At 37.8% G+C, this 22,738-nt stretch overlaps 1 protein-coding gene, 1 long non-coding RNA gene, 1 other non-coding gene and 1 pseudogene across 4 annotated transcripts; 2 read left to right on the top strand and 2 right to left on the bottom strand.

Annotated features, from left to right (window-relative positions):
* Positions 1-508: 508 nt before the first annotated feature.
* On the bottom strand, positions 509-8,228 carry LOC148723770 (uncharacterized). The gene is made up of 3 exons (XR_015991582.1): positions 7,989-8,228; positions 7,720-7,794; positions 509-973 (listed from the first exon to the last, which is right to left on the bottom strand). It is a non-coding gene; the product is annotated as an uncharacterized LOC148723770 (long non-coding RNA).
* On the top strand, positions 4,690-11,553 carry LOC111327348 (substance-P receptor). Of its 2 annotated transcripts, none has more exons than XM_022931505.2 (2): positions 4,690-4,710; positions 9,606-11,553. In XM_022931505.2, the coding sequence occupies exon 2, from the start codon at positions 9,657-9,659 to the stop codon at positions 10,755-10,757; it is 1,101 nt and encodes a 366-aa protein (XP_022787240.1). In that variant the 5' UTR covers positions 4,690-4,710; positions 9,606-9,656; the 3' UTR covers positions 10,758-11,553. The 2 variants fall into 2 exon arrangements, with proteins under 2 accessions (XP_022787240.1, XP_088588940.1); XM_088732814.1 differs by lacking the exon at positions 4,690-4,710 and adding an exon at positions 8,329-8,453.
* LOC111327366 (QRFP-like peptide receptor) lies at positions 5,814-7,675 on the top strand (annotated as a pseudogene).
* Positions 11,554-16,303: 4,750 nt separating the features above from the next.
* Positions 16,304-16,376, bottom strand: Trnas-acu (transfer RNA serine (anticodon ACU)). Its single transcript has one exon. It is a non-coding gene; the product is annotated as a tRNA-Ser (tRNA).
* Positions 16,377-22,738: the final 6,362 nt, after the last annotated feature.

Raw genomic sequence — 22,738 nt, 5'->3', positions numbered from 1 at the left:
TGAATAATTATTAGTTATTTTCCAACCCGGTTAACCATTCCCAAAACACTGCACACGAAATTCTCGCATTGGGCAGGATTTATCTTGTCGATTGACTCTGTGTTTTCCGGATTTAATATAATTCTCTCGCTATTGAGACTATTTCCAACGATCTTGACATTTTTTTTTTTTTAAGTGCATTTCTCAACACCGAAGGTCACTGCCACAATAAAGGGGCAAGAATGAATATTTATGAAAGGAAATAATTTTGGGAGAAAAAATTTTCCATTCAAGTCGGAATCTTTAAAAATTCAAGGTTATGTAAGGCGCTTATTGTAGAGATCTTCGAGAAACACAAGATCTGGTTTAATTTATGGAATTTGCGCACTTATCTGAACTTCGAAAATCAAGCAGCCAGCTATGATATCTGTAAGGATAACCAGCGCTCCGCACGGAATTCTAGGTCGACTTCTAGTGGTCAGGGCTTACTGATAAACTGCCCGGAAAAGATGTGGTTGTAAATACAGACTTGAGGAGAAACAATTAATGCCCTTTAATGCGTAACTCCAACTCGGAATATGACATTCATGTGGTTAGGAGATAATGTAGTTAAATCATCTCTACGCATCAGATAGGACTTTTTTTTTTTAATATCTGAACTCAAATAGTCCAATATCATCAATTTTTTTTTAATCAAGATTAGTCGCATAACCTTAGTCGATTGCCGACGAATACGTATTCAAATCGCATGAACATACCTCAGTTTCGAACCAGTCTTGAAAATGGAATATTTTTTCTTGTTTCAAGTACGTCAGGCCTGTACTGAATTATTGTAGGTACATCTATTGTTATGCAGAATAAATAGCATGATATTTTCCTAACTTTTGTAGTCTTCTAATTCTAGTCTAAATAAGCCCACACGCATTGTTACAAACTATAGGGCAATATTCCTCCAGACATTTGGTGCCTTTGTGCTCATCGAATGGAAACCATCCTGAAATGATAAAAGGAAAGTATTCAAGTAACACATTCGCAAATGTCTGAAGGATTTCACTACAGTGTGGATTACCCGGAGAATATTTTCGTTGCGTACTTCTTTCTGGCCATGTTCCACACTCTATTATCTTAGTATCAATTACTTTTATGCTAATAGTACATCTTTTACTGCGTCTTACGTAAGCATGATAATGTTAGGCAAACTAAAAATAGAGCGTGGCTATCAGATTCTGTGGCTTCATTGCTAAAATTTACACTAAAGGTCTTAAAGGTGCACTAAATAATTTGAGAAGATAAATTATGCCAACAAAATTCGTTTAGTATCCATGCGTCGATAACCGGAAATTAAGCACAAGGAATTAAAAAGCTCCTATGTGGGTGGCCACCTTTGGCGCATTATGGACCACAAGCAAAGATGATTGAACAAAATCAGGGACAAGCTTTTGAATCATCGCTGAAGCACCACTCTTTTTTGTTACACGTGGGCGACCTTTGTCAAAGTCATTTCGTCGAGTCTACACGAAATACATATTCAGACTTTTTGAAGAAGAAAAAACAAATTGAAGACTAAAAGCAAATTACATAGACCAACCCATGGATCTCCAGAACCTTACAAGCAAACGACAAATATATTACGCAAAAACAAATTGATTGAAAAGCAACTGTTGAATAAAAACGGATACAAACAGGGATGTTTCAACTAAGACTTTCAATTTGCACATTATTATCACGCAGGGGTTATTACTTTTATTTTATGTCATTTTATTTGGAGGTAGGTCCTCAACATTTGCATCGTTTTATCTTGTACTGAGTTTTCACTTACGGCGTGCAGGAACTTATCTCCGTTTCGCTGGATCGATACAAGACATTTTCGTTGCATAAGCGTTCAAAAAGGAAAACACTAAAGAAATAAATATTAATGTTGCGGATTTCATTGTCAACCTCAAATTCAGAAAAGTAATCACCGTAGTTGTCGGACTTATCAAGCTTAGCCGGCCATATGATATCAAACGGCGATCTCGTCGTCCGCTCACTTTTCCGAGGTATTTGTCATAACCTAATATTTCTTTTCACTTTTTTTTCCAGTCAAAGATGATTAGATCTTCTTACTTGGAACTAAACTTCATGGTTTTATGTACCAGCAGCATAATATCATCAAGGGAGGATTGTTTAGTTTCTTCCATTTTGTTTTTCTTGTTTTAGGGGTGGGGGGAGATGTAATTTTCGAGGATTGAGGACAATCTAAATTAAACGGAGGACAATCGAATCTAAACTTACAAAAGCTTAAGGCACGTGGTGTTTTTTTGGTCTTGTGCCTCCAATTACCGTCGCTATCAAGCGAATACAATATATCTCTATTTTTTTTTTATTATTACGCCTGGCCCCCACCAGTGGGAGATTCGACAGAAATGTTTTCCTCTGATTTTAATCTTCCATATATAAAAGTCGCCGACAGACGCAATTTCAATGCCTTCTGACTGTATGTTCTTAAAAACGATGTGCAGATGATTGCTTCGTATAATTATCGTGACAAGAACCAAAACTTACTTCTATTGGTTTATCTACAAGAGATATAAAGCAATATTTAGTCTCATGCTTTTTTACGACGAAGCCCTAGGAAGATATGTATTTGGCTGAACAAAAATCTCTTGCAAGCGAACCTTAACTGACTGTGGTTTTCGCCGCATAGCGGTCTATAAATTGTGAGGTTTACCTCAAAGAAACTGATGAGTAAACACAAAACTGTGTCATAATGAAAAATTAATTACGTCAAATTTCTTTCAATATGCTAAAAGAATACATTCGTTATCTTATCTTGCTTTGTTAAAATAATGATAGGACCCTCGAGCTCTTAGGAATGAAAATATTTCCCCCCTGTAATTTTATCGAAAAGGTCGTTTCCCCTTTCTTTGCTTCCCTGTCTTCAAACCTATAAAACGCGCTTCATATTTTATAGATGAGTCGTCCAAAGGAGAGCAACCAAGAAACAAGATCACTCTTAACAAATTGCATGTGATATTTCCATTAATTGCTGCCTTAAGGGTGAAAATCATGTCACATGTTGGTAGTATTGCTGTACACTTAAGAAAAGGGTTAGAGATTCATCAGACAATTCGTGAGTTGTTTAGCGAAATTACCGTTTCCCGCAGTGGTAAAAATCTGCTATGCTAATTTGATTCGTCGGTAAGACGTTGGAAGATGATTAGAGGCACCAAACCAACGAGATTTATCTTATTCTGTTATGATAACTACGCGCGTGATGACACACCTCCACCTAAACTGCTGAAAATCGTTTCAAAGCGACGTGAACGTAGTCACTTTGAAAGGAGTTAGATCACATATATCACTGCGCATTGCGTTACATTTATGTTGATAAATGAGGACTCATTATTCATTGTGATTATCACCTGAGTTAAGAAAAACGTGAAATCGTTCAATAATTCTAGTTTGCTGGAAAAACGCGCGTTGAGTTACAATTACTCGCATTGCGGGCTAATGGAATTTTTCGTCCCTTCCTGAAACGAACTTCGTCGATATTCAAAAGTACTATGAAGTGGTCCAAGTCTGTTATAAAAACAGTCTTGATTTGTTGATTGATGAGACGCCACAAACCTTGAGTGATTTATACCCCAGACGATAGAACGGATGTTTTAATAAAAACATGAAGTAATTTAGCAAGAGGGAAGGGGTAAAAGATCAAAAACAGTCGAAACCTCGTGTCAGCCCACTTTCTAGTAAACAGGAAGACGGTGTGATCTTATTTTATCATATGGACCAAGCACGGGTACCTGAACTTTTTTCATCAACAATTTAGCCGTAAAATTTTGTGGGATGACCACGCCACTGCTTGAGGCAGAGACAAAGTTGTACTGATAAACTTTACAAAAAATGCAGATATAATTGTATTTAAGACTTAAAACCTGGGGGAAACCAATTAAAATCATTCAATTAATTCGAGCTTTGAAAAATGAAAAGCCGTTTAGAAGGAAGGAGAGAATTCAATGAAAGAGATGGCCATATATCATCGATTGGGACTTCTTTCCTTTTTTTTTTTTTTTGTAACTCCTTTTTAGCAAGTGTAATTTGATGATTCGAGCACGTTAAATGTGCTAGTTTTTCTTCAAGTCTATGGACTAAACTTATCGCAAGTGCATGTATTGTCATGCAGATTAAGTATCATGACATTTTCCTTTCTTATTTTTCTTACCTTTTTTAAAGGTTTAAATTTCCACTCGACGTCTCGAGCGCACACGTTGTTACCAACTGAAGGATAATTATTCTCCGGACATCTGAATTTAAACCATTCGGAAATTATTCAAGAAAGCAGTTTCCAATGTCGAAACGACTTCACTACAGAGTTAATTAGCTTGGGAGCACGAGAATAAATTACGTTTATTCTGGTCATTACATTTGTACTATCAATTCAGAAAACATGTTAAGTATAAAATGTTTTGACGGGTATAGAACAGCTGTGTTTTCTTGGGAACAATTTCTTAGGACCCTTACACCCTAAATCCACCAAATTACCAAAAAGTGAAACTTGCGAACTGACCGAAAATTTGTATGCGTTATAAGCATCCTTAAATCATTGTGACATTTGTTTAAATGTGATGTCTTTGCGGTACCAGATATTTTGTTGCATTAGCATCAAAAAGGGAAAACATTTCAGCAATAAATATTAATCAGTCGCGGATTTGATTGTCGACCCCAGCACCACCACGGCGATCTTTTCTGGTAAGTTTTCCAATTATCCCTGATAGAAGGAGCCTTTCTCGTGCAACACACACTGTTTCTATCCTGGCCAAAGACGACTACGATTCTCGCCTGAAACTCAATATTTTGAATCCTTTTTTAAGGGGGGTGGGGAATAACGAAATTAATTTTGCGGTTGAGGACATTCATGTTTAGAACATCAGAACCGGTCAAATGTTTTATGCCACATTGTATATATTGGTCTGCTGCCTCCAATTACTTTCCAACGTCGCTACAAACGAAACCAATGTACCTAATAATCTTTGATTACGCCTACCATGGCTGCAATTTTTGTTCCAAGAACGCCAGCGGGGGCTTCTTTAAAATAATGGGAAATGGTTACTTTCGACAAACAACTTCGAGTGATGAATCTCCAACACTTCTTTTTATCATTATAGAGGTAGTGATCGGTAAATATGTCACATATATTTTGTTAAGGGTGCTCTAAGAAATATAACGCACGTTATATTGTTAAAGCACTCAGTGCATCAATAAAATTTACAAAAAACAACAGAAAACGAGGACGGAGAAGCGGTCTCTTTTTTTGATAAGCTTATTATTTACAGGGCGAAAACATTAGTGAGGATCCTATCATTACTTGAACAAAATACTATAAGGTCATGAATATATTCTTTTGACACGCCAACACGGTGACTTAACGTGGAATTTTTTTGTTTTTTTGTTTTGTTTTTTTGTTTTATCACAATCAGTAAAGGTTCCCTTCAGGTGAGTTTTTGTTCAGCTGAAGACAAGTTTTCCCAAGGCTTAGTCGTTGAAGATCAATGCATGCAATTTATGATCATTAATAAAGACAATTATGCGAAGCACATTGATAACCTGCACATCGCCGTGAATCCGGTCGGCAAGCTTTGCAAAAACTGAACCCACGTAATGACCACCGCTGGAGGCGGTTTTTAGCGAAGATTCAAGACAAAGTGAAGCATTACCGAAACATCACACTGATCTGTCAAACCAATATACTAAGGGTTCAAGAGGAAAGAGAAGAATTATATAAACTATATATTAGCTAACAGAGTGAGAACTTATTGTGAATTTTTTTTTTTTTCTTTTCGCCGTAGACTTGAAGATTTAATTTTATATGCGACAAAACATCCGTTTCTGTTGTATTGCGAAGTGGAACTGGCTTCGTCTTAAACTGTAATAATGCAACACAAGTCAGTCCATACTGCTGCAAACCGTTTCAAAGCGACACGAACGCAGTCAAAGGAGTTAAAATACTATTTTATTGTGTTCTTCTATTGATACCAATTATTGGAAACTCGTTGCTCAATGCAATCATCAAGATGAATATAAACGAATACAGACTATTACCTCATCGCCATCATGGCTGTTTCAGACATTATTATAACAGCACTGGTAGTTCCGCGACAGCTAATAGAAATATTGCTTGGCCCACGATCGTGGCTGGTAAGGGAATTGCTGGGCTCCATTCTTTGTAAAAGCCTTTCCTTTTCACCAGACACCACAACTGATGTCTTAATTTTAAGTCTCGTGGTCATTGCCATAAACAGGTATAGAGGAATCGTGTTTCGTTTCCAAAAACAACTTATGAGTCCATTTAAACTCTGTAAAATCGTTAGAGCATTGATATGGACTGTATCGATGTCTTTTCACGAAGTGTTCTTCGATATTTTTCGCCTTGTGACATACAACGGAAATGCGTATTGCAATGTGCCTTGGGCTCCAAAGTCATAAAAAGTTATATTTTGTAGCTATATTTATTTGTTTGTTAGCTGTTCCAGCATGCCTAGTTAAATCACTGTATTTGCGTATTATCCAAAATCTTAAAAGGAACAGAGCTGTAAAGTGCAGAGGATCTCTGAGTTAGAAGAGACTAAAAGAACACACAAAAGTACTGAGGAACATCATTGATGTACTAATTGCTTTCATGCTATGCATCATTCCAATCAATGCATATGGTGTTATGGTTTATTTCGTCTGGGAGTGGAAAATGCCCTGTGGGATGAAAAACTTTGGTTTTGCTGTCCACTTTATTCTATATGCAAACGCTTCTGTAAATCCGTGGATATACTTTTCTTTAAACGATGAATATCGCCGGTGTTTCGTGAACATTTTAAAGAAACTTCGCATCGTCGAAAAAGGGGCGGAGATTACGAGAAGATCATCTCGAGCTATCGCCGCGGCATTAGAAAAGTTAAATGTTTTTTCATCTACTTACATCTTGAGCAATTAGCTTGTTTCTTCGTTCTTTTGGGCTTCTCTAGTTGATTTTCTGCGAATCTCTGCTGGCGGTCAACTAAACAAATGTCATAATGTTCACAATGAATTATTAGACTTTATGTCTGGAGCAAAATGCATGAAATGTATATTCATTTGATTCGTCTGTCATATTTTCCATTTCTCTGCATTAGTGCTTAATCATACAGAGGTGTCCATATATATTATCATTGCTTTTTTCCCATACATTAGCATTTGTCTTTCATATCATTTTAAGGGTAATCGGTCAAGAACTAACTGTAGTGGACCTATTCGCTTAAACTTTAACAATTCAAACAAATAACAGAATAATAAGTCACTAGACATGATTTCTCAATAGTGCTTAGCTGTTGAAATGCCTCTGTTACAAGATTTTGACACATGTTGCATCTGCTTTTCATATCACCAAGATATTTTTCCATAACGGATTAAGTACGAGTGACGTAAATACACTAGCAGCCTTTTCTGAGACAAAGCCGGTAAGAATAAGATTAGGAGTTGAAAAAGATGAACGATGCAATCTCATCATTATTCAGGTTATCTTTTAAATCCAATCGTTATGTGTTATCTATCTCTACCAAATAAATCAGGGAGTTATATTTTCTGGACCTATAGTGGTTATGGTTAGCCCTGTCGTATTTTTTTTTTTTTTTTTGGTTGATGTTACGTTTTGTGTAAGCAACAACGGGGTAAATAAAAAAAAGTGTTCAGTGAAGGGAATTACATATCTTTTTTAATATAGGAAAAACACACCTTTGTGAATCCACATGAGGCGCAGCGACGCTGCTTGGTTGTCGATTCGTGATCTCTCTTTACATGGGGTTCATTCTGGCGTTACCAAGGGAAATACATTTGATAATCGGGAGTGCGCTAAAAATAACTACTTTATTTTCAGAAAAAAAAAAAGGCAGGAAAAAGAAAACGTGACTGTTTATGAAATGTTATTAAAGAGATGATATGTCGATTGTATTTGCATTGAATGACGAGAAGAGGCACATAAGCTTAAAAAAAAGGTAACTTACCTATACCTGCCCGCCTGCCGATTACTGTTTTGCGTAGCTCGATGTTTTCCGGCGATTAGGTATTCTATTTCCTCTTGCTCCACCACGTAAGAGACAGAGAGCCTAACGTTAGATCCACACTTGTACGGCCAAAACTTTGAGATTCATCAAGGACGCGTATGGTCTCCTCGTATTGTCGCGCGGCAAACATCAAGATCAATTGCGGTGACCTCGTTGAGTTTCGATATAATTGCTGAATGGAGTGCCTTACTGTATCCATGACGATCCTATGGGCATTTGCATTTTGTGGGAATTTCTTTTTTATAAAGGAAGCAGTGCCAATATAGATTGTCAATATAACATGGGCTCTGATTGGCTAGAACAGCCAGCTGCTTGAGAGTTCCAAACATATTCTGTTCGAAAGTGACAATTTTTTTCGTACCGTGATTTGGCGAGTTTGGACATAAAAGTGGGTTTCGAGAACAGGTAAAATACTTAGATACAACGTAACCTAATCAATATTTAATCTTCTTTCTGACTGTCACCCTCTGTTTTAGTTATTTGCTCTTCAAATCGTATTTATAATTTTTCCGCTATTTTAGTTCGTCATCTTTGACCCACAGAAATGTTATTTTCTGGATGAGTTCATTTGACATGCTCCTTGAAAAAAAAAACATACAAAGATGATCGCTCCTTTAGTTTCTAACATTTGAAGTCAGATTTGTTATCGAAGGCCAGATGTGCGCAACTTGTCGACTTTTCAACATACGACAAATTAACCTCCAGCGGGTTAGCGTGATAAATCCCAAGGGTGCTTGATTCGACAGTCGAAAACGTCTTTAATTGTGATCTGCAGACTGCTGTGAAGTTGAGAAAAACTCTGTTGGCGGTTTACTGTGTTTAATCATACTATGTTCAAAATAAAAAAAAGTAAAAAAAAAAGAAAGAAAACGAAAATTGCTTTTTATGCCGCGGCATATATTGGACAGCAGTTTGAACGGATGGACGTCATTCATAGGAAGAATTGAATTATTTAGTGGCCTATGCCACCGGTAAATTTGAATTTTATTGTATATTTCAGAGCTGTCATTCAAAAATTCCTTGTATGGCAGGTAAAGTTTTGTTACATTAATTAGTTTAAGGCTACTTTTTAGATCTTGCTGAAAAATTCCTCAAAACATTATTTTACAGTCATCTTAATCGCTGCGTGACGCTTTTTCTTGGACCATCAAGCTCTTTTATGTAACACGGCGTCACTCATACAATTAGTCAGTCACGTCACGGGATGTTTCGCTGTCATAGGAAAATATTTATTCAATTGTTAAACTGGCCGGAAAACAAAAAACAATCACAGCTGCGGCTTTCAAAACAAACAAAGAAAAGATATACTTCCCTTCCTATTGATGTCAGTGTGCACATGGTTCTCCCACAGCCACCCACCCGTGAGATTTCACTTCAATATTTTGTTTTGCATGAATTCATCCATATATTATCCGCAGATTCAAGGGTAATTAGGCGTAGTGATAATTTAAGAGAGCAAAACACGTCTTGAAAATCGAAGTGAAAGAAGAAACAACAGTTCAAAAGGTCTCAAGTAACTCAGTGGATGTTTTCCATTTCTATTTTGGGCTGATCTAGAAATCGACTCAAGCTACGTTTTTCGTCTTCATCAAGATCGAATCACAAGCAATGAGTTATTATTCAAACAGGAGTGCCGACAACTTTACCACTTCGCCGAGAGAACTTAGCACCTTCAGCTGTCCGTTCTTAAGTGACACTACCACCGTCAAAGGAGTCAAAATATTTTGTTATTCCCTCGTTCTGCTCATAGCAGTCATTGGAAACTCCTTGCTCATTGGTGTTATTAAGAGGAACAAGAAGATGAAAACGATTACCAATTACCTAATTGCCAATATGGCGGTGTCAGACATATTGTCAACGCTAGCAGCCGTACCCCGTCAAATAACTTACATAATGTTGGAACCTCAACGGTGGTTGTTCACCGAAATGTTTGGCTCAGTCCTATGCAAAAGCATTTCTTTCTTTCAAGATGTCTCAACGGCGGTGTCAATTTTTAGCATTTTAGCAATAGCTCTAGACAGGTACAGAGGAATTGTGTTTCCATTACGCGAAACGAATACAAAGCCGACAAAAAGCTGTAAAATTATCATACCACTTATTTGGATAGTTCCAGTGGGCCTTCATGCGGTTTACTTTTATATTTTTCACTTAAAAACATCTGACAATAAAGTGTATTGTGTTATCGATTGGGGGTCAAAATTCGACGCGAAAAGATCTGTGGAAATATACTACATTATATTGGTAACTTTCGAAATTTATATTCCACTGTGTTTAGTCACATGGCTGTATTCCGCCATTGTCATGAATCTCAAACGGAGCGCTATAGGGAAACACAGGGGTCCTTCAAGCTGCAGAACTTCGAGAAGAATAAGAGAGGACAGAAAAGTTGTGAACAACATCATTGCAATTGTCATTGCCTTCATGGTTTCGTCGATACCCATCAATGTCATTGGTATTTTATATTATTTCGTTTGGGATTGGAATATGCCCTGCGGTGTAGAAAACTTTGGCTTCGCAGCACACTTTATTTTTTATTCCAACCCTTCAATGAACCCGTGCATTTATTTCGCTTTGAATGATAAATATCGACACGGTCTGGTGAAGATGTTCAAGACGATGGTCTTTTTCAGGAAGGTCGAAAACAACGACTCAAAAACGTCCGAGAAGGAAACTTTGAATCGAAAAACATGGTCATCCACTTTTGTATAAAGGATAAAGCAATTAATGTCTTGGCTTGAGGACATAAGACTATCAAAATTGGATCACAACATGACCTTGGATTGAATTTTGTTAAACATCGCCAAAATGCCCAACTTAATCACCTTTGGGCTTCACTCTGAGGGGTTCATCAAAAACGAACTGAGTTACGCAAAAAAAAAAAAAAAAAAGAAAAGAAACCAACGATAAATCCGAGTAAAGGCTAAATGTTCGCTACGTTCTTATCAAGTTATTAGCGAATTCTAGTGACTCGATAGGCTGATCTGTAAACAAACTAACAAACTTCCGTTTGAAAACAAATGCGTTGGTGCAATACTTCGTTCATCCCAAGTGCGAACGTTTATCGACTGATAAAAAAAGAATTAAATGACAAGTTCAAAAATAAACTTTTCCTAAAAAACGGTGATTAAAAACGAAACATTTACTTAAATAAAGATTGCTTTTTCCTACGCGAGCCAAAACAGCTGGTAATTTCACTGTAATGAGGCACTTTTTCAAATTTGAAATTTGATGTTGAATTTTCCTTTCATATGCATTTAGTTCGCATTTGCAATGAGATATTTTTAGCATTTTCTTCTTGAGGGCAAGAAACATAATGCGCTTGCCAACTCGAATATTCTAGTTCAGTCTTTCGGTTTTGAGGGGCACTAGAAAAACGCCACTGAACTCGAACCCGATACATGGTTTATCATACTGCGAGAGAAAAACCCTAAATTAAGAGGCGAACGGAATTTAGATCGCTTACTCGCCGAGATTTAATAAATCTAGAAGAAAAGTCTGCCGCCAATGAGATGCGAAATGAATCAATATTTAGCGTGGCCGAAGGGCAATTTTAACTTCTCGTTATGCAGGCACACTAGCGACACCACAGTCATCTCGGTAAATGTTTCAGGATACTGGTCTTTGAATTACAGCTGCCTCTCAACACTGCGAAATAATTTATTAGCCTCCCGTGCCTGCTAGTCCGCCTAAGGAAGTGTTTGAATGATTGCGTTCTATTTCAAGGCAGCGGGAGTTTCGACTTCAAAGTCGATATAAATAACTACGAGCCCTTCGGCAAATTGAACCGGAATTCATTATCGTGGTCCTAAATCAACTCAGTAGACAGACTGGTATACCTTCTCTTACAGTTCCCTTATGTCTCCGCTGTATTTTCGTTTCTTCCCCTACTTTTCCATTTTGTTTTTATCATTATTTTTTGCTTACGATTTCTGATCATTTTGGATACTTGTTTATAACTTATCCTCGACCGCTGTATGGTAGGTAATGAAGGAGCTCGGAGCATCTGCTAATTTGTTTGGTCTGCAAAGTGTGGTTTTTTTTTTTTTTTTTTTTTTTTTTTTTTTAGGCTCCTTTTGGTTATAAACCTTTCTATTCCCACTTTCTTTTGGTGATGAAAAAATTCTGAACTCTACAGACTTAATTAAGCTACCAATTTCTCGTCCTCCTTTATGTAAGTTGTCCTATTATCACGCTATGCGAGGGGTTCGGCCCTTCAGGAAGGTAACATAATCTAATGCGGTTTAGTAGAGAAAGTTCTAGTTCATCTTCGTCCCTTTCTTGATCGGCTCGACGAAGCACGACTGGAGCTGCAGGTCCTGATGCCAAAGCTTTCCTTTTCACCTGCGGACAGGACATCAAGTATTAATCTGACAAACATAGCCTAGTGTTCTCATTCTCAGTTCACGAAAAATACAGAAACATTTACTTGTTCTGTAAACTAGACATAATAAATCATGGCGGCAGCCTCGATGTTTTTGGTTTAACAAAGGAAGTTGTCGGTAACTCTCAATTAAAACTGGTGCTATCGTTAAATACGCCTACCGTTTAACGAACTTGTGGCGGGCCCCCTCGAAGTCAAGCTTATTGTTTTCATAAGCGGAACCACAAATAACAGTCAATAAAACAATCGTTAAACCATATAATCTAGCAAATGATTACGACAAGAATTTTCCTCAACAGAAATTATTTAAAAGGCTTTATATTAGTACTATTTGATAATAAGAGGTACAACAATGATTGAAATTTTACTTTTAAGGGAAATCTCTACCATCTCTAAAATGTTCAATCTCTTCAGACAGAAAATAAATATCACCGTATCTCCGTTTTCCTGTTTCCTTCTTTCAACAAAGACTGAAATCACATTTCCTGTTACATTAAAAAGGCACCGGCACCAGATAAGGCAATTTTCAAACAGATCCGTTTTCCTTGTTATTCGACAAGAAACCCTCACCATACTCAGTCGTATCAATCGATACCGCATACCGGCGAATTGTCGGAGGAAGCGAACAATCGCTGAGGGCACACGCTGGGGCATTAGCATTCTTGAAGCCTTTTCCAAGCATTCAGTTAGAACAGACTGAAGTGCAGTTAAACTTGTATTACTAAAGCGGTCACCGACGGGAAATGTTGAGATGACCGCTTAATACAGGTTCCACAGAGAAAAGGCATCAGAAGAAACGATAAAAAAGGCCTAGTATTTTATGCCATAATTGACCCCTGAATGTACTGAAACTCACTCATAAATATTGATAACTTTGATTTCGGGAGATTAACTTGGATTAATTAAAAATTACTTGAAGATGTCGGGAATGAGATTAACGAGTCTGCTGCGTTCCGAAACTACACAATTTATTTTAATCAACTTGCTCTCCCTCTCTCTCACACTGTACTACTCTCCCGCTCTTATCTCTCACGTTTCAGATATATAATACTGCCCAGTAGTTTTCCATGTCCAAATTTGTCTGTTACCTTATCGCGAAATTCAACCGGAAATCAATTAACAATAAACGATCTCTGAAAAAAGGTCTTTCAGAGTTTTATTTGATTGGTTCCGCTTTAAGCCAGGTTACTTCCCACCTTCGCGAGTGTCTTTCGGGAAAATAATTCGCACGCGCGCTAGTTTCGAGAAAACCCTAACAAACTATTCATTAAAAGAAAGCTCAATAAACGCAGCTTACGATAAAAACATAATTTAGGCGTTGTTTCTATTTAGGGAGGGTCAGGAGCCGGTAAGGCGTGAAACGACCGAGGGTCCTTCTATTGAATTCATCGGGTATTGGATCCCGCAGCTTGAGGAAAATGGCTGTACCGTCTTATTCACAAGGCATCGATTAACAAAAGTGTGTCAGGCTTTTCTGATATTCTGATTGGTTGTCTAGATATCCGCATCTAAAGTTGGAGCAGCGTAAAATATGCGAAACATGTTGCGTAAATATGCGAAACATGTTGCGTAAATGGACGCCCTGGAATGTTTTGGAAAAATTTCACGAAAATCAGTTAATAGTAAAAATAATCAAAGTTTAATGTCTTAACTTGGAGTATGGTTACCTATATTGCCCGAGCCAGAGGCTCATGTACTGGACACGTAAGACAACAACCCACCCATCCCACCCCAGGGGGAGGACATCCATCACACAGTAATCTCGTGCGTGGGAAATTGACGTCTCCTACCCCTAACCCTGCAGGAGACGGGACCTCCATTTATTCGTCCCTATCCGAGAAGACTAGGATATCTAAACCATTTCTTGATGTTATAGAAAGGCAGCATATTCTTCTCAATTATTTTAAGACCTTGAGTGTTGGTCCAGCCGGGGTTCGAAACCTCGACCTCCCGCACATCAGTCCAGCGCTCTATCCATTGAGCAAACCGGGAGGCCGTTAAATCTATATACCCCTTAACTTCGCCCAAAGTGGATGTGTTCCTCTTAAAGTCAAATGCGATATTTTAGCTGCTAAAGGTTTGTAAACAACTAGCGCCGCACCAGGGGATCACCTCGCCTCCTAAAACCGTGAACCAATGGGAAGATGGGACTTTCTAGGGTCAATGACAGCGGATCAAGAATTTCCCGGGAAAAGTATCGCCTAACAGTCACGTTTTTTATCTCGCTCTGTTGAACGTTAAGTAATGGACAAAGTTAGAAGAGGAAAACCCCACGGCCGAAAAAAAAAAAGCTGAAGAAACTTCCGAAAAGCAAAACAGCGAATCGACAGATACCCTTATCGCTGAAATGAGTTCCTTCAGGAAGGTTTATTCATGATGTCATAAGATTCGAGGCGACTGCCTATGTTTTGGTATCAAGGCCGGTACTTGCTTATTGAAAGGGAACTTCCTCTTTAACCTTATGAACGACAAATGTAGATTTGATGGCGCCTTCTTTGTTCGCAATTTGGTGCCAGCGTGAACGTGGAGGGAGTGCAAGGACTGTTTTTTCTTGACAAAATGGTGCTATTTCTCTCTTCTGTGGGCCTGAACTTTTTTCCTTTGCCCAAGAACTCCTCTCTGATTTTTATTTATGTTTTTTTTTTTTTTTTTTTTTATCCATGAGAAAAGACTTTCCTCTAGCAGAGAACTTTCATGTGTAAATTTTGTCAAGTGCGCGCTGTAAACGAAATATGCAAATGACATGAAATTGCCGTGAATATTCCCCAAGGGGTTCGCCCATTTACGACATTGTGACACTTCTGATTTATCAACTTTTATTTGAAAATACGTTTTCCTAAATGAGTCGAACGCTTTTTAAGATTTTAAAATTTTTCTTTTTGCAAACGTTAAGTAAAATGTCTCACTTCAATCTACTCCAACACGAAGAAAAAACTATCTTTTCGGTTTCTGAAGGTGGGAAGTAAGTTTAAGGTTAAAGAGGTCGAAAATTTCGTCCGACTTATTTCAGAAAACGTATTCTCAAATAAAAGTTAATAAATCAGGAGGGTGTCATAATCTCGGAGATGGTCGAACCCCCTATATTCGCGGCAATTTCATGTTATTTGCATATTTCATTTACATCGCGCACTTGACAAAAACACACGTGAAAGTTCTCCGCTGGTGGAAAGTCTTTTCTCATGGATAAAAGACAGAAATCAAAATTAGAGATGAGTCCCTGGGAAAAGAAAAAAAAAAAAAAAACACTCCTGGCACTCCTCTTCATGCTGGCATCCAAATTACTAACAAAGAAGTCGCCATTAAATCTAAGGTTAAAAACGAAGTTAGAAAGATTTCCATATAACCTCACTAAATATAAAGGTTTCTTTGCAACACTCTATGCATAATTTATGTATGGGGTTACATGGAAATCTTGCCACTGAAGTTTCCTTTCAATAAGCAAGTACCGGCTTTGATAGAAAATGTAGGCAACCGCCTCAAATCGAATGAAATCATGAATAAAGCTACCCGAGGGAACTCGTTTCAGCGATAAGGGTATTACTTAAGCCGTCTTCGTATGATGCACGATGCTCGCAGTAGATAGCGCTATTTATGCAATAGCGAAAATCAGACCTGAAAAAAATCAGGCCTGTACGGGACTCGAACCACTGACCTCTGCGATACTAGTGCAGCGCTCTACCAATTGAGCTAACAAGCCAACTGGGAGAAGGCCGTTAAGTTGGTTCGTAATAAACCCGTGAAAGTGATAAATGAGAAAGAATAAATATATGAAGTTCATATATTTTGAACTGCGGTATTAGATACGTATGATGCACGATCCTCGCAGTAGATAGCGCTATTTATGCAATAGCGAAAATCAGACCTGAAAAAAATCAGGCCTGTACGGGACTCGAACCACTGACCTCTGCGATAGTAGTGCAGCGCTCTACCAATTGAGCTAACAAGCCAACTGGGAGCAGGCCGTTAAGTTGGTTCGTAATAAACCCGTGAAAGTGATAAATGAGAAAGAATAAATTTATGAAGTTCATATATTTTGAACTGCGGTATTAGATACGTATGATGCAAAAAAAATATATGAACTTCATATATTCATTCTTTCTCACTTAAGCTGTCTGTCGATTCGCTGTTTTGCTTTTCAGCAGTTTCTGCAGCTTCACCTTTTTTGCCTGGTTTTTTTATTTGCCAATTTTGCCCATTACTCAACGTTCAACAGAGCTAGATAAAAACAGGTGACTGCCATGCGATACTTTTCCCGGGAAAATTTTGATGTATTGACGCCATGAGGTCTCGTCTTCCCATTGGTTCGCGGATTCAGGAAGCGAGATAATCTCTTGGTGTGGCGCTAGTTGTTTACAAACCTTTAGGAGCTAAAATCTCGTATTTGATTTTGAGAGGATTACATCCACTTTTAGCGCATTTAAAGGGTAGGCAGATTTGATCGGTCGACTTTTGTGAAATTTATCGGCCTTCGAGTGGCGACAGTTGGTGTTCGGGACCGGTTTAAGTTTCCTGCCTTGAACTTTTTTATACACAGTTGACCGATAGCACCACACACGTTACAAAGAAAGTCGCCAGAACAGTGTTAAAAGGATCGTAAACGACAAAGCAGATACGGAAAAAAGGTAAGGAGACTTCATACGATATATTTCTCGCTTTCATCATCCTTTTTAATTTTTTTCTCAATTTTTTTTTATAATTTTTTCCTATTATACAGTTGACTGGTGATATCACACGCGTTAGAAAAAAAGTAGCCAAAACAGCGTTAAAACGATCGTTGGCAACAAAGCGGCTACGGAAAAAAGGTAAGGAGGCTTCACACGTTTTATTCCTCGCTATTATTATCCTTTTAATTCTTTTTTTTATAATTTTCCCTTTTTTAACGGCCCACACTATGTTAGTTATTGCCGTTAATGAACTTTAGACCACAAAACCACACACAGTACGCTTGGGCTGCCGTGGTGAAACAAGAGACCTAACGAAGAGAACAATAGCACAGCGTGTACGTTTTCAAATTTTGTAAACTGTGCTCTGCAAATCAACAACGTGAAATCACCAAATTCTTCATGCTCTGAGAACGGAAACCACGACGTTGAAAATCTGTTTCCGTTTGGATGCAACTTACGCATTCTTCTGCAGAGAATGTATTAGATATATTGAGGGTAAAACGCACATTCGAGAACGTTTGACGACGTAGCTTTTTCGTTCAAATGCAAATGTGAGACAGATTCGTCCAAAGATGGCCAGTGTCCAGGCGATGTGCTCACTATGATTGCTTGCATGATGGTTGTGAAACAAATATCTTAACGCGTTCGAATGAATTTCTTTGGCGGTAGCAAGTGTTGTATTCTGTCCGTAACTGTCTCTTTAATCACATATAAGATAACTGACAACAAACGAATTCAATCGACATCCCTCGCTCCTCGCTCCACGTGTCGTTACCTCCTCGGGTCATGTGATCGACACAACAACAAGGTAGCGTGAACATACGTGGATTGTAATGGGGATTCACTGTCTGTTGCCGTCCTTTCGAAGTTAAAACGTTTGACGGGCCTGCGCGACTCCCGTCATTACTATGTGACGAATTCGTTCTTAGGAGGCAACTGATGTTATTAAAGAAAGATTCGAAACTGCAATCTCCCTAAGAACCTCGACAAAAATGGCAACAGTTACAGTCAAAGTCAGAAATTATATTCCTAGACGCGAGTTATTAAACAGGGAATTGACCCTTAACAGGCAAACGCATATTAAGAGACAGAGATCTTATAATACACAAGCTTTCTCCATCAAGCGCAATGACGAGATTTGTAAGAGGAGAAACTTCACACCTCCTATGGACGAATTTTTCTCGCTCCACATTTAGTAAAAACGTACAGAGTTTCAAAATACCCTTCGAGAATAGATGAAACCTAGATGAATGTTCTGGGAAACGTATCTCTGGAGTTATTTCTGCAGGAGAGAAGCATACTTTAAAACAAAGAAAATAGCGCGCACACGGAAGTAAATTGCCTCTTGTAACACAATTTCATCCGGCTTTGCCAAACCTCAAGAACATACAGATGGGTAAATGACACCTCATAATTGACCTTTATTATCACATCGCAAAGGAAAGTCATCAAGAGATATCCTAATATGAACTAAACTTTGAGGGTTGAAGATTTAAAGGCGCTAGCGAATTGTATGAGAGACACAGGCCTATCAGCACCTTTTAACGGTCGACTGCCTTTTGCTTTGTGGCTTTCCGGCGTGTCGCCTCGCGCAAGGTAGAGGTTTTCACGCACCAAGAAGTGACTCTTTTCATTGCTCTAAACTGTTTTTCATTCAATGATCAAGATGGAAGACTTATCGCATAACACTCACAATTAGTTCGTTTTCCTTCACCTAGGAAAGTAGATTTACAACACGATTGAAAACAACATAGCAAAAGTCCTTGCAGTAGTAACGCTATGTAACGCAACACCCTAAACGCAACAATGGGCCCTTTCGCTGTATAAAAGGGTCTCAAACATTATCGCTTAAAATGCATGAAACATTTGTACCGTTGGAGTGCGTTTGGGCGCGTTTGGTCAGAGCTGTTGAAGAAGGATCAAAGTGGCCATACAAATCTTTGAACGGCTTCAAACTACGACGTACAACGAATTTGACCTTCTCGAAAACCGGTCTCGAATTACATACTAAAAAACAGTGCTTGCGTTTGTCCTTGAGACCGATAGAATACGCTACAAATACGTACGGAAAATACTTCTACACAATCAGATTATATCAAATTATATTTACCTATAGTGAAAGGATAAAGAAACGGCCTAACTTTCACGGAATGTTCGGTCAAAATCAGCCAATTTCTGCCGCTTTTACCGCCATATTCTAAGTAACGCTACCTCAATGCAATGCGATCGGAGTGCGCACACTGCCTGCCCCTGGCCAGTGTCGGTTCTGGGGCCCGTTTCTCGAAAGTCCCGGTAACTTAACGGGCCCGAAGTCATGTTTCAAAATCAAAAGTTAAGGGATAGGAAATCGGGTTCTGGCACATAAACCAGTCCTTTTTGTTTCTCTAGCTGATAGTTTTATTGTATCATTCTCAAAACTTTTGAAATCCCCATCTTTACGGGCCCGTTAAGTTACCGGGACTTTCGAGAAACGGCCCCCTGAACCAAGATGAGTCACAACAGACGTTGAGGAAGGTTTCACGATTGTCCGCCATTTTGAAACCGTAAGGGATTCGGGGGAAGGTGATATCAGGCGGCGATTTTTCTGAAAGACTGCATACCTTCCAAATTTTCAGGTTGGGTGAACAATTAATCAATCTTCCCTGTAACAAAATCTGTTTCAATTCTATAACCTTGTTAACAACCAAGAGGCACTTCAGTGTCTAAAAGTTCTTAATCGAAGCGCGCACTCTGAGCGACCGAGTCGATTTCTTAAGCCAAGAGACGAATAAAAATACGCTAGTCAAATTTAACAAGGACAATACCGGAAACCACACAATTATAAAATTATTCACTGTTTCTGAGAATTCCTGCGAGAAGCATCTACTGCAGATCTTCGACTTGCCGCTGTCATGCTCATGACGGTTTTTTTTTCATAGGTAAGGCTCATTGACTCCCGATCGACTAACAATCTTCATGTCATCGAGAACTCTTTTCAGCGCTCGTTTAATCCCCCGATCGCACATAAAGTGTTAGTGAGTTGAAGCTCTTTTAACTGAATACCTTTGAAACCCTCAGATCCCTCCAACCATTGTCAATATAGCGAACTTTGTTGACTATGCTTCTGCGCTGCTCGTTATGATAGCGGCACAAGCCCAAAATGTTAATGCAACATTTGATTTTACAAATAAATGGCGAGACCGCGTGGAGATTAAGGCAAGCTAGCAGAAACCCAATACAGCATTTAAGCTTGTGCAACGAAATATTAACCACCTTGGATGCCGAATAATGGAATCTAGTCTTGATCATGTAAGGTTCACACCAGCTGAAGGCATCTGCAGATTTTGGAAAAAGATCCGCTAGGTGGCGAACGGTATAAATGGAAGAGAGGTAAATAGGAAGACGTGAATAATGTTGTCCCAATCACAAGAAAATATCCAATATCGTAACGACGAGGTGATACACGTCACATCCTGTAGATATAAACTTACACTTTCGAAACGATTTCACAGAGATGGGGAGGCAAGAACAAAGACACTTGAAATTATCAATTACATATAAAAGTAAGTGGAATTTTCACAAAGAATGATTTGCTTAGTAGATTGTAACAAGAAAACGATACGAGTTGGGGTTTGAAGAGAAGTTTATTCAGTCGATACATGACCACAACTTAGAAGTCTTAGAACATTATGCAACAGGCGTGCACGTGCTCTCATGTCTCGCAACTTGTTACATAGATGATGTAAAAAGAAAGAATCGATGACAATTGCAAAAACAAAAAAATAATAACTTTGCCTTCCTTTACCTATTGTCTCGAGCAGGGTATATGTTAACAGTCAGTCAGTATGCAGTCAAGTAAAAGATAACGGGTGGAGGAGCTCACTCTTTGTCAGCTGGCCTGGTATTTGGTTCATCATTTACTATAGTAAAACAGCGGAAATTAGAGAAACATGTTTCTCGTCTTGTAACGAGCGTGGGGCAAAGAAAAATTCTGAGTCCCCAAGAGGAACACAGAAGTTCATGTATCACACGAGTCCTGCATACTGCTACGATCAGCAATGTCGATAGCGTCATGCTTTTGACAAATAGAATAAGAAGTATGGTGAATTTTGAGCCCACCATAGAGTCTTTGTGGCTCAGTGGTAGAGCATCGGAGCGCGCAATCCAAAGGTCTGAGAGCAAGAATGTCCCTTACAAGCTCCTTGTTTGTTTTTAATTTTCAATTCTTTACGAAGGTCAGTATATGTTGTCACATTTAAGTACGTTCCAGCCTTTAGAAATATTTATCACCCAGTAGATTTAAACAAATTATTCTGAAAATCTCTCCGGTATCTTTTGGGAAAAAAAACAAAACTGGCGCATTGGGACAAATATTGGCTGTTTTATTTTAGTTTGTTTTGTTTCGTGTTTTCTTTGTTTTGTATTGTTTTTGTTTTGCTTTTGTTTTGTTTTTGTTTTGTTTCTGTTTTGTTTTTGTTTTGTTTTTGTTTTGTTTTTGTTTTGTTTTTGTTTTTGTTTTGTTTTTGTTTTGTTTTTGTTTTGTTTTTGTTTTGTTTTTGTTTTGTTTTTGTTTTGTTTTTGTTTTGTTTTTGTTTTGTTTTTGTTTTGTTTTTGTTTTGTTTTTGTTTTTGTTTTGTTTTTGTTTTGTTTTTGTTTTTGTTTTGTTTTTGTTTTGTTTTTGTTTTTGTTTTGTTTTTGTTTTGTTTTTCTTTTTGTTTTGTTTTTATTTTGTTTTTGTTTTGTTTTTGTTTTGTTTTTGTTTTGTTTTTGTTTTGTTTTTGTTTTGTTTTTGTTTTGTTTTTGTTTTGTTTTTGTTTTGTTTTTGTTTTGTTTTTGTTTTTGTTTTGTTTTTGTTTTGTTTTTGTTTTGTTTTTGTTTTGTTTTTGTCTTGTTTTTGTTTTGTTTTTGTTTTGTTTTGTTTTGTTTTTGCTTTGTTTTTGTTTTGTTGTTTTTGTTTTGTTTTGTTTTGGTTTTGGTTTTGGTTTTGGTTTTGTTTTGTTTTGTTTTTGTTTTGTTTTGTTTTGTTTTGTTTTGTTTTGTTTTGTTTTGGCTTTGGTTTTGTTTTTGTTTTTGTTTTTGTTTTTGCTTTTGTTTTGTTTTGGTTTTGTGTTTGTTTATTATTTTGTTTTGTTTTGTTTTGGCTTTGGTTTTGTTTTTGTTTTTGTTTTTGTTTTTGCTTTTGTTTTGTTTTGGTTTTGTGTTTGTTTATTATTTTGTTTTGTTTTGTTTTTCTTCTGGCTATATAGGGCTACCTTTGAGTTTCAAAGTTGAACTTGAACTGTTAGGGAAGACAAGCCGGCGTCCAAGCTTCTGTTAGAGGAGCAGTTCAGGAAAGACACAGTTATAAGTGCCGACCTTGAACGATACAAGATGGATATGTTTCACAGCTCATTAATTTTTAATCTTGCAAACTCTGTGTGATTCAACCGCTAGTACACAGGAGACTCCAATCAAAGGGAGAACTCTTGCTCCTGATAACAGCGTGATATATCTGAAAATATTTGATAACGAATTTGTAACGTTGATACCGTGTTCTTCATTAGCCCTTTACCTTCGGATTTCTGGTACAAGTTTTATCACTTCGTCAAACAATCTTCGGCTCAAGGTACCAATTAAATGAACATGATGTTATTATCTCGAGACACTAGGAAAATAATCCCCGATGC

This window comes from Stylophora pistillata, chromosome 9 (genome assembly GCF_964205215.1).
Source record: "Stylophora pistillata chromosome 9, jaStyPist1.2, whole genome shotgun sequence".
Taxonomy (NCBI): Eukaryota; Metazoa; Cnidaria; class Anthozoa; order Scleractinia; family Pocilloporidae; genus Stylophora; species Stylophora pistillata.
The sequence above is the reverse complement of the archived record's forward strand: the minus strand, read 5'-3'. Positions and strand labels throughout refer to the sequence as shown.